This window comes from Pseudorasbora parva, chromosome 21 (assembly GCF_024679245.1).
Source record: "Pseudorasbora parva isolate DD20220531a chromosome 21, ASM2467924v1, whole genome shotgun sequence".
Taxonomy (NCBI): domain Eukaryota; kingdom Metazoa; phylum Chordata; class Actinopteri; order Cypriniformes; family Gobionidae; genus Pseudorasbora; species Pseudorasbora parva.
Genome location: NC_090192.1, coordinates 32,547,253 through 32,559,224, shown reverse-complemented (window position 1 = coordinate 32,559,224; position 11,972 = coordinate 32,547,253). Strand labels below are relative to the sequence as shown.

The following is an 11,972-nucleotide window of genomic DNA, read 5'->3' as shown; positions in this document are numbered from 1 at the left end:
TTCGCAATAAGATTCATTTAGAAAATAGCAAAAAAATGATTTGATGTTGACCTTAAAACATGCTTCTTTATTTGACTGGATTGTCAATTTGCATTGTTACAAAAATAAAGATAACTGGATGCAACTCGCACAAATCTCACCTCTAAAATACTATGTACTTATCTTTAGAGTTAGAGAACCTCAACAGATGATGTTCCTTTGATGAACATCGTTTGCTTAAAGCAGGCAGCTTCACATTGCCTGCCACATCAACTCTACTTTCAACAATGGACCCCATCTCACAATTATTCTGTTTCTTATTACTTCTGTTTCAATCTTTAAATTAAAACAGCTCTAATAGGAGTCAGCTAAAGACAAAGATACATAAAACAACAGAGTTCTGATGGAGATATAAACAGGTTTTTTTTCCCAAAGATCTCTTTACTCATAGTGTGTGGGTGGCAAATCTAATTTATTTTGTGTCTCTAACTTTAGCAAAAAATATGTTTACACTTCTTGTTAGCATCTCTCATTAATAAGGTAAAATCAGAGTGTTTGTATATGCATGCAGAACTGTGAAGAACAGCCTGAAATAACACTCTTAAACAGCCACTTTATATTAATATACATACTGTATAAAGATTATAATGTAATGTATAAAGATCCTATACAAAATTTAAGATTCATACCTATTTAAAAAATGTCAACATTCTGCCCTGAGAGGATCACTGATTTATGATTTCCGTGGGACAGTTTAGCTTGCACTTTGCTGCCCTCTAGCATCAAAACGTGTTTGAGTATACGAAATAAAGCCACAAAAGGAAGACATGTATTAAAAATCTCAAACTGCATTGATATAATGCAACATCTATCCATCAAATTATATGCAAGGTCAAAGAATACAACATAAAAGTATAAGTATAAAACACAGATGGGACTGAAATCTCCTTATAAACTCTAGAATCCAGTTGGAAAATCCAGATTAGGCTGGTATCTGTTTTAGAACATGGTTTGGAACATATATATCTATATGTTTTAAAAAATGGTTTCTATACCTGGTTATAAATTAGTTGAACAGCCACCATGTTTCAAAAACCAGCTTGACCATCTAGTAGCTGGTCCAAGATGGTATAGCGAATGACCAGCAACTTGGACCGGCTGTGATGTATTAAACAACTGTATTTTACCCTAGGAAATGCCAATTTATAAAATTCAAAATAACATTTAAAATATTGTATCATGCTATTATATTATGTTTCTTATATAAAGTTCAAAATATTAAACTGTGAATTCTGTTGTGTCTGGTTAGTTATAACAAAAGTGTGCATGCCTTTAGATCTCAGTACCTTCTCATAGGTCAGGTGATCACACCTAGTTTCCTTTACTGATGACAAAGGTTGTGCTTCCAAACAGTTTTACTTTGGTCACTCTTGACATGTTTGTGACTCTGCTGCTGTCTGGTACACTCCTGAATGAAAGCCTCCAGTTGTGTGTCCGTCCTCAGCTGAAAGACTCCATGCTCTCTGAAGGGGTCTAGCGGGATTTGATATGAACTGGACTCATTGGTCATTTCAAAATCTTCATGGTGATGCGTGGGCTTGGAAGTTGGTCTCATAAACAATCGCTGTGGAGCCTTGCCATCTTCCGGGGAAGTCATATTCAGCGGGTCAATCTTGTTTGTGCCGGACCGAATTACTTTGAAGGATCTCTGGGATTGTTTGGGAGGAGAGTGAGGTGTCAAGCAGGTCTGCCTGGACTGTAAGGAGCTCTGAGGTTTGAGGTCAACGCTGTGGGTAGTGATTGGGGCATGGATTTCAGACGTTCTTTTGTTAGGGGTTTGAAATGATGGCTCTCTGGATGAATTAGGTCCCCAGGCATCTCGTACCCTGGCATTCAGCTCCATGTTGGATCTGGCTAGGCCACTATACCAGCTCTGCTGGGAGCTGCTGGCCCTTAGTAGAATTCGGTCAGGGGTCACGGGGTGGTGAGGACCTCGCTTTCTCGCCCTTTCTCGTGCTGCCTTCTCACTCTGGCTGAGTACTGAGTGTTTGGTGCCATAAGTCTTCTTATCTTTAAATAAAGAACTCATTATCATATTTAATGCATGAAATTTAATCTAAAACTATAATGTTCTAATTCTAGAAAAGACTTGCATATTGAATCATTTATGCTAATCTGTACTCCTCTGTAATCTGTACTCCTCAGTTGGATAAAAGCGTCTGCTAAATGCATAAATGCTAAATGTAATCTCGTACCTAAGTTGATGTTGGAAGTGCTCGGTGTGTGGCTGACTCGGTTTTGAAAGCCCTTGTGTCCACTGACAGGTCTGCCTGCTGAGAGAACAGATCGTGGCCTGTTGTGGCACTCAGACTGCAGGTTGATGGAGGCCCTGCTGTGACGATAAGCCAGGAGGTGACTCCATGTTGCCGCCCTTGTGGACTCCTGCTGAGCATCTATAGGTACAAAACACAGCATTATTAAAGTCATCATGAAATGAAAATTCACCCTATCTAATCTATAAATGCATGTTATTGGTCTTATTGTAATTGATTCATCCATGTGTTTCTTTTTTAAAATGTTGACCTCATAACATTTAATCAAATTCTTCAAAACTGAACCGCAGCAGGGCCTATGGTGCAATTATGTATAAGTATTCATCGATGTCTTGCTCTGGAGGCAGTCATATGCAAAAGCTTTGCCCATGTGATGTCATAAGTTCCCCAATGTCCAAACGAGCTGTTGTTGAAGCGTGATTAAATAAATGCTTTGTTTATAATGAGGAGGATTTTTTTAGGTTCTGAAACTTTCAGAATGTTTTAATTGTACAAATACCTCTTATATGTCAAAAGATCAAAGCCATTTAATGACCCCTTTAATATGGCGGCTATAGGAAGGGTCCCGTTCAATCTTTCAGTTAAATGAAAGAGTCAGATGGCTTTTTGATCGAGGCATCAGCTGTTTTTGTGTACAAATATTTTTTTATGTTAAATATATTATATCATAATAAATATAAATGTAATCTTGAAAAAGAGTTAAGTCCTTTCCCCTTTTAGTATATAGGAGCAGCCAGGGTGTTACCAATATGGCTGACAAGTGAACCGACAAATGTTTGGGAAACAGTCATTATTTTTGTCGTTGATTCTTGTTGGTGATTCTAGTACAGCCGAAATGGAAAACTCTCCTTTTATGCATGTTGGAGGTCAGCCTCATTAGCTAAATCTTTGGCAAGATATGGCAAAACTATTTAATATACAATGCATCTGTTCAAATACTTATTTAAACTAGTATTTACTTGTTGTAATTCAAAATCCACTATGAGTCAAGATTACAAAATACATTCTGTATATAAATTTGACTAGTCTATAGGGCATTTGAAAGGTGGTACCTCGTTCATGCTGCATACTGGAGGTTGAGAGGCTCTTGAAATGATGGAAACGACTTTTTGGGCTTGGTGAAGCCCCTCGAGTCTTCCGTTCAGTTCTCTGAGGCACATTCTCAAGGGCGATCTGGGACCGCGCAAAAAAAGCACTGACGGAGTAGTCCCAGTGAACCTCAGCGAACTGGAGCATCAGAATACTGCCTTTGGTGTTTACAACCACACTGACAGCATAACAGAAATCTTTTTTTAGATAATATAACATTACAAGAAAGAACAGCATCATTGAATTGTGCTTATAAAATTGAGTAATATGTCCGGACACAGGGTAAACTCACGTGTTGTGGTGTGTGTGTAGAGAAAGGACAGGGCATTGCTTCATGTTTGTCCTTATAACTCTCAGGCAGTCTCCATTTAAGAAGTTGAAGATCCGGATCTTTCCGTCCATGCAGCCGGTAATGATTCGGAGGAATAGGAAAGACATGGATAACACCTCTCTAAAGATTATAATAGAGAATAGGCAAGAGATCAGATAAGTTATGAAAGTCATGCTGTTAAAAGTTACTGATTAGAATGAACAGCTGTACAGTCACTGATTGGTTTTGTTACTTTGGATGCTGGAAGGTCCTCAGGCATTTTTTGACGCTAGAGTTTGTACTCCATGCCTTGACCTCCCCATCTGAACCCCCAGAGAGGATATGCCACTGATCGAAGCACAAACACAGCACTGCCCCCTGGTGACCACTGATTTGCTGTAACAAGGAGAGAGTATTCAGTATATTTTTTCTACAATTGCTAGGACACATTTCTCAATATTAAGGTCACATTTTCAAAACTCTTCACACAAGGAGCACAGCAGCAGCATGTGGAGGTAAACTGGGGATCCTTTATTGTTTAGTTCATTTTGAATATGAGAATAATGGCTGTGCCAAGTTGAAAGTTGGGGTAAGACTTTATTTTACAGTGTCCTAGTTACACGTTACATGTAGTTACTGTAGTGATAACTATAAATTATGCATAATTACATACAACTAACCCTAAACCAAACCCCAATCCTAACCCTGCCTGTAATAAGTAAATGTCATTAATTATTACACAGTACTTAAAAGTATAATTACACTGTAACATGTACACCTTAAAATAAAGTGTAAACAAAGTTGGTCATGAGAACTGTGAATAGTGACCAAAAGTGATCCAAGTATTGAGAAATGTGTCCTAGCGATTGCAAAAACACTGTTAACACATGCTTGTGTTCTGGACTAGATCACTAAGCATCTCTCTCACCCTTGTCAATGATGCAGTCTCCATGCTCCATATCCTGATCTGACCTCCAGCACAGCTACTGATCACCAGAGTTTCATTAATCTTCACACACAAGACTGGTTTAAGGTGTTTAAACTTCAGATTCTCAACACACTTCCCCGTCAGCAGGTTCCACACTGTGATCAATTCACACATAGAAAAAAACTTTTACAAGATTTTAGCTTAGGTCTGTTGGTGTATTACACCCTATTTATTCACAATATGCTAATAACTGCAGATGTGTCTGTTTGATCCTGCTAGAGTGGCAATTGTGCATCATTTTGGGCCAGGACAACACACATTCACGAATGGGAGTGTAGGGATGTACCAGCATGTTTTTTGTGGGGGAAAAAATTGGTAAAAAAGGTGAGTGAAAATCCATTAAGTTTGTCTTGATCAATCAAACAATCCAGAAAATGTATCACAAAAATGTTAAGCAGCAAAAACATTTTACATTTTGATAATAATAAGTACCGGTAATGATTTTTTTTTAGCAGCATATCACCATATTTTAAAAGGGGGGTGAAACACTCAGTTTCAGTCAATCTCATGTCAATTTTGAGTACCTATAGAGTAGTATTGCATCCTTAGTCTTTAGTCTTTAGTTTTATTATATTTATAAAAGAAATATGGGCTGTACCGAGTCTTTCCGGAAAAAAACGAGCGCCTGGAGGCGTATCGTGTGGGCGGAGCTAAAGAATGACGAATGAATGCGCAAAGCGGTGACGTCCTCAAGCGTGGAGAAATCCATGGCTATCGATCTCAGCTAATAGATATATGATCCAGAATCAAATTCGGAGGCTGAAATAAATTGAACAGGAGAAACAGCAACAGCAGGACGTCCGTCTCTGTGGTATGTACTGTATTTAGTGGCCTGTCAACATTTGTGTGTCTTTACTCGCAGTTTATGAGTTCATGATTCGGTTTATGGACTATTGTATGCGACTAAACCTTAGCAGTAGCAAGCAAAACGGTTTTGCACGTCCGACTAGTGTAACGTTATACATAGAACAACAATGGAGTAACCGTTAGTGCATTTGAATGACGAAGCACGCGATCGTGTCGTTTACTGATGTTTACTCACGCGACGATAGCCAACAGCACAGACATTTGAAGCAGTTTTACTCACCGGCTGCTTCCAAAGCAGGACCGAACCTTTATCGCTGGGACCGCTCCGTCAAAAACACACTTCTTTGGTATGATTTGGTGAAGTCCTGTGACAGCAGTGACCGTGAAAATCCACTTTGCGACGCGACTGAATCGATGTTGTGAAGCTTCCCATCATTTCTGCGTTCAAATCTGTTCAAATGCAGCGCTGCCTTCCCGGAATGCTGTGCTGAAGCGTTTAAGTCGCTTAATGTCACCCACAGGAATAAAGTGGAGTGCGGCGCGGACTATAACGACAGAAGTGTTCACAGACGAGTGGATCTGCAAATGAGCGAGTGTTTATGGGCGTGCATTTCCTCTCTTGCTCTAGTCACACGCGCGCGCACCCTACTGGGAGAAGAGCCCGTACGGCCCATACAAGGACCTTCCGCTCTATCGACGTCAAGCCGACCCATACTCGAAAAAACTCTCCGAAACTTTTGAGAAACCGGAAGGAGTATTTTTGACACAGAAATACTCCATCAAACGTCCAACATTAGTTTTTGAAACTTTGTCTATGTTTAGGATGGGAATCCAAGTCTTTAACAGTGTAAAAGCTCAGTATGCATGAAACCGCATTTCACCCCCCCCTTAATGATTTCTGAAGGATCATGTGACTGAAGACACAGGAATAAATTTGATTTAAAAATATAATTATTTGAATTTGTAAAAATATTTCACAGTATTATTGTTAATTGTATTTTGATCACAGAAATACGGCATAAGAGACTTCTTTCAAAAACATTTTTACAAATCTTACCAACCCCAAAACTTCAATGGTAGTTTGAGTGGTAGTCTAGATGGCACATAGAATGGTAGTCTAGATGGCACATATTTTCCAGAAGTTTTTTTTCTTTTTTTCAGTCCATAAATAAGTAATTGTCTATTTCCCTTCTTCAAAATCTCTTTTCAAAAAAGGCCACAGAAATAAATATAAATTAGCTTTAGTTTTAGTTAAAATTGTAGATTCAAGATTGAAATGTATAGATCCAGACCCTTATAAAAGCCTGTTCACACCTATAGCAATGATTATAAAGATAACTATAGCTGTGACTAGTCATTACAGTTGTATCCTCTGTGAGATTGTTATAGTTGTGGTGTGGACTTCCCTATTCTCATTATAACAATTATTAAAGATTTTTTATACATTTATAGCTATCGTTATCGTCCTTAGCGTGAATGTGCCTTGTTACAACCTCTTACCTCGAACTCTACAATCTTTTGCTCCAGACACCAGTCTATTTCCATGCAAATCCAGGCAGTTTATAGTGCCAAAATGTCCATGAAAAATCATTGTACATACGCCTGTCTTCAGATTCCAGCACCTTTGAAAGGAGTACAGAAATAAAGCTCAACATTCTTTACTGCAGTCTATGATTTTAGTTTGATAACCGACCCTAGAAATGTCTGACTAACCTGATACTGAGGTCATAGCTAGCGCTGATAACCAAGTCTCTCTCTTCACAAACCAGAACTGCTCTTACACTACCTGCATGTCCTTGGATCACTAAAGGAACCTCTTTGGGTGACGCGACATGCAGTAACCTGATTGTACGGTCCCTGGAGCCAACCGCCACAAACTGCCCCCCAGCATAATGTATCACTCTACTGGGGTCTTCTCTATATGAAGAAAATGACAGAAAGTTCTTAAACCATGATATAATATATAAGAATTATATTTATTATATTTACTACATCCATATATTTAATACATTTATTGTAGAGTATATCCTAACATGTTTTTTTTTTGTTTTTTTTTACAGAAAATCTACCTTTCCAACAGGACCAAGATGTTATACACTCCACAGTACACGTTGCGTTCTTCCATTTGGACAGTCTTAGTTTTAAAGCCTTTGTAGACAGAATCTAAATCCTGTTTTTGTGTCTAAAAACATAGACATAGTCAAATCTATGAAAAGTTTATAATGGAGATTAAAAATATATATTTCTGTCATGAAAACTCTCAGTGTTTGGCATAGTAATGGGTATGACAACATTAATATGTTTGGTTTTGGCAGAATAGATCTGAAACACTGCTGTTGCTGTAATGTGCTACTGCTAATAACATTCATGCATGACATGCTGCTGCGAGTAAGTAAGACATGCTGCTGCTATACAATATATAGTATACATTAATTAACAGTAGCAGATCTATACAGCTGGGGAAAGTGGAGGGTTTCTAAAAATTGTTCTACAAACTGCTACAGCAAATGCTGACCAAGTATTTGAAAGCAGTAAGCTCATTGGCTGCTGATACAGCAGGAACCAATAAGCTGCGCCCTATAGAAAATTATTTGATTGCAAGCAGATTGACCTACGCCCCTTTCAGCCTGCGTCATTTAGAGTTTCATGACAGAACTTTGTATATGTCTTTTTGTACCAGTTTATATTTGTGGAAGGATTCTCCATGCTGAAAGTGCTTGTGTCCTTCACTGATGGGCACTAGAACCTCACAGATCTTAGCATAAACAGGGTTGACTTTAGATGTTGAGTTACCCTGAAAATGCATGCAAATGATCACTGTAACATTTAGAAGTTATATCAACTACTTCCATGTGATAAAAGCACAGACAGATTTAAATGAACACACTAACAATGTAAGTATGTTTTATCCTAAGCAATTTACAGTGCATTGAAGGTATAGAAATGATCAGGATATATAAATATATATATATATATATATATATATATATATATATATATATATATATATATATATATATATATATATATATATATATATTTTTTTTTTTTTTTTTTTATATATATATGATGTATTTACTTGCAGAATCATGGCATGTTTCTCAACATTCTTCTTTACTTCCATTTCAGTTAAGATCTCATCAGTTAGCCATTGCCAGTGCTTGGACACACACCTGCAGCTGTACAGTGAGACCTTATCCAAAAGCCCTAGAAGTGTAAATGACAAAAAAATATGCAAAATAGGTAAAACAATACTAAACCAAATATATATGAACTGTTGCTATTTTTAGGTTATCTTTATAATTAAAATGCATACTTGTGTCAAGATCATTTTTATCAAGATACATTTAATACAAGCATTTAATACAAGCACTTCTGATAAAAGTAATTTTCCCTAAAAAATTCTAAATTAGTTATAGATACTCTCTAAAAAACTGGTTGCCATGAGCGTTGTTTAGGTTCTGGTGTTAGGTCTTGTACATTCTAGATAAAGTATCTTTTGAGTCAACCTAACCCTCTAGTCCACAGGCAATAAAGTTGTTTCCATAGCAGCACAAGTCTAGATTAATTCACAGGTCTGAAATAAACAACTCAGTGATGCTTATGAAAATGACATGAACTAAGCATGCACTCATATAAAAAGTGAATCAAAGCATCTGAATTCATAAGAATCAAGCTTAACTTGTAGTAGATATTTATTTTATTTTTCATTGCTGGGAACTGTGAAAGAAATTCAATCCAAAATTAATCTGTTTATCCTTACATTAATGGAATAGTTCACCACACAATGACGATTCTGTCATCATTTACTCACCCTCATGTTGTTCCAAACCTGTATTAGTTTCTTTCTTCTGCTGAACTCAAGAGAAGATATTTTGAAGTAGTTAACCAGATTCACAGTAGCCATTGACTTCCATACAATTTTTTCCCCTACAATAGAAGTCAATGGCTACTGTCAACTCTGGTTACAAACATTCTTCAAAATTGTTTTCAGCAGTGGAATGAAATTCAAACTCTTCATAGACATGTGGAAAAATTAGACTTACCCAAAATTATCTTTGCAATGTCCACTGGCAGGCTTCGAATGAAATCTTTATGACGGCTGACCCCTGACAGAGATTTTGACGACCTGGGAACGACGGTGAGGGCAGGATCAGGATCATCAGAAGTGTCGGAGTCTGAATCTCTGCCTTTTCTTTTGTTCCAAGGATCTAAATTCTGCATGTCCAGCTCAACCTCATGACAGATAGTCTTGAGAGATATGGCATCCTTTACTGTATAATTAATAGGTAGATCCATATATAGAATAGATCCATCCACTTACAAATATAAATGTATTTACTTTTTTTTTTAATAAATATAAAATATCCAATAAATTATGCAAAAAGTAAAGGATCATGTGACACTGAAGAATGGAGTAATGATGCTGAAAATTCAGCTTTGACATCATAGGAATAAGTTACGTTTTACAAAAACATTCAAATAGAATTAAATTGTAATAATATTTTACAATATTCCTGTTTTTACTGTATTTTTTATCAAATATGTGCAGCCTTGGTGAGCACTGAGACTTTTTTTTTTTTTCCTTTCACTGACCTTAAACTTTTGAATGGTAGTTAGTTACTTCAATAATAAATATAAATGTACTTTTTAACATAAAATATCTAATCACTTATGCAAAGAGTTCACTACTTACTCCGTTCTGAGCACTTCTGTCTTAAGACATCTGTTTGACTGGCCTGGTGAGCTTCTCGATCAGGTGGCTCACATAAAGTACATGCTTTGATGAGAAGATCCAGATCGGGGTGGTCATCTGAATGGTAGGAGAAGCGTGAATCTGTTACTGAGAGATCTGCAAAAATATCAGGCAAGATATCATATTTCATTAATAAGATATGTTTAATGGGATAGTTCACGCAAAAATGTTAATTATGTCATCATTTACTCACTGAATCTCTTTCTTCTGCTGAACACAAAAGAAGATATTTGGACGAATGTCAGTAACCAAAAAATGTATGAACTCCATTGACAGTGTAATCAAATTCCAGCACATTCTTCTAAATATATGTTGTGTGTTCAGCAGCAGAAAGAAATGCATACTGGTTTTGAACAACTTGAGGGTGAGTATTTTTGAGTTTTCATTTTTTTTTTTAAAGCTTTTTACTGTATCTGATAAGAACAAAACTGTTTACAGAACAAAAACATTTATGAAATATGTAAGTGCCATTTACTAAAATGCTTGTTTAAATGTGATGTATTTTATTATGATTATCGTACAGCTGGTGATTTTATGTGCATTCTTACCAGCATTGTTGAACTGTAGAAATTTTTGTTTCTCCCAAACAATAAGGATACGCACCAAGTTTGCTAGCATGTGCAAAAGAGGGGTGTCACATAAAGACAAGAGCCCCAGAACATACTTGGATTTAGTCCAGTCTGGGCTCTTCCTAAACCATTCCCAGGTATCCAACATGTCCATCCCATGCAGATTTGTGTCCAGAGCTCTATTGTGTCCATTGTGTCCAGAGCTCCATATGATGTCCTCGGGTTTGCTGGGAAGGGCTCTAGACCTGGCATAGGTGAAATCTTTCCCTGACGTCACTTGCAAAACACTCTGAATATCCTCCAGGATTTGAAGATTGCGGCACCGCACAAGGATGCCAGTGAGGAACCTCCTCTGAGATGCTCCACCAGCCTTATTCATCCACTGGGTGTAGTGATGCAATTTCCCAGAGAGGACACACGATTGGCAGTGTCCACAAATGTTGAACTCCGCGTCCTTTTTACAAGTCCATTCGAGTGCTGAATCGCCAGCTTCTCTCCTTAAACATTTGACTTCAGTCATCTTAATAGTCTAGAAATGTGCAGATAAATTCTAATGTGTGGGTTTTAAGACACAAAATAGTTAAGGAATTATAAATAATATAAATTATTCGATCCACTAAACTGCCTCAAACTTCAGTTACACCCTGAGAGACACTTCAAGCAAACTTACGACGCTTGTTGCTGAGCAACAACAACAGAAGCACTTCAGTTCACAAAATGACACCCCACGTGCTACCTTCGTTTACAGCTTATTTTTGAGACGTTTATCCACACATATTAAATGTATCCCAAGAAGACGGTAACGTTAGCCAAAATGCTGCAATGTAACGCTCTGAAGTAGTAGCAGTTTCAACAGTCCACTGAGCCCAGTAAAACTAAGTGTTTACTTTAGTTTCCGTGGAGAAAATGATTTGTCGACGATAGTGTTCGCGCAAGAGTGTGTCTGAATATGAAAGATCATGTTAAATGTGGTTTTACATTTATTAACAATAGATAACGTATATTTGGTGCCTACCATCCCAGTTGCGAATATTCTGAATCCATTCGCTAAGATTCATTCGTCATTAAGAGGAACAATTCACTCAACCGATTTGTTTCAAAACAGAGTTTTAGCTTTTATTAAAATTCTGCTAAGAGCTCC

The 11,972-nt window shown here is 37.2% G+C and overlaps 1 protein-coding gene across 2 annotated transcripts; it reads right to left on the bottom strand.

The window, feature by feature from the left end:
- Window positions 1-308: 308 nt before the first annotated feature.
- fbxw10 (F-box and WD repeat domain containing 10) lies at window positions 309-11,839 on the bottom strand. Of its 2 annotated transcripts, none has more exons than XM_067429693.1 (14): window positions 10,811-11,839; window positions 10,203-10,358; window positions 9,553-9,780; window positions 8,586-8,713; window positions 8,184-8,300; window positions 7,576-7,688; window positions 7,220-7,423; window positions 7,007-7,128; window positions 4,640-4,794; window positions 3,965-4,107; window positions 3,694-3,852; window positions 3,365-3,579; window positions 2,235-2,432; window positions 309-2,049 (listed from the first exon to the last, which is right to left on the bottom strand). In XM_067429693.1, the coding sequence occupies exons 1-14, from the start codon at window positions 11,349-11,351 to the stop codon at window positions 1,361-1,363; spliced, it is 3,168 nt and encodes a 1,055-aa protein (XP_067285794.1). In that variant the 5' UTR covers window positions 11,352-11,839; the 3' UTR covers window positions 309-1,360. The 2 variants fall into 2 exon arrangements, with proteins under 2 accessions (XP_067285794.1, XP_067285795.1); XM_067429694.1 differs by having other exon boundaries at window positions 1,877-2,044.
- Between the last annotated feature and the right edge of the window lie 133 nt (window positions 11,840-11,972).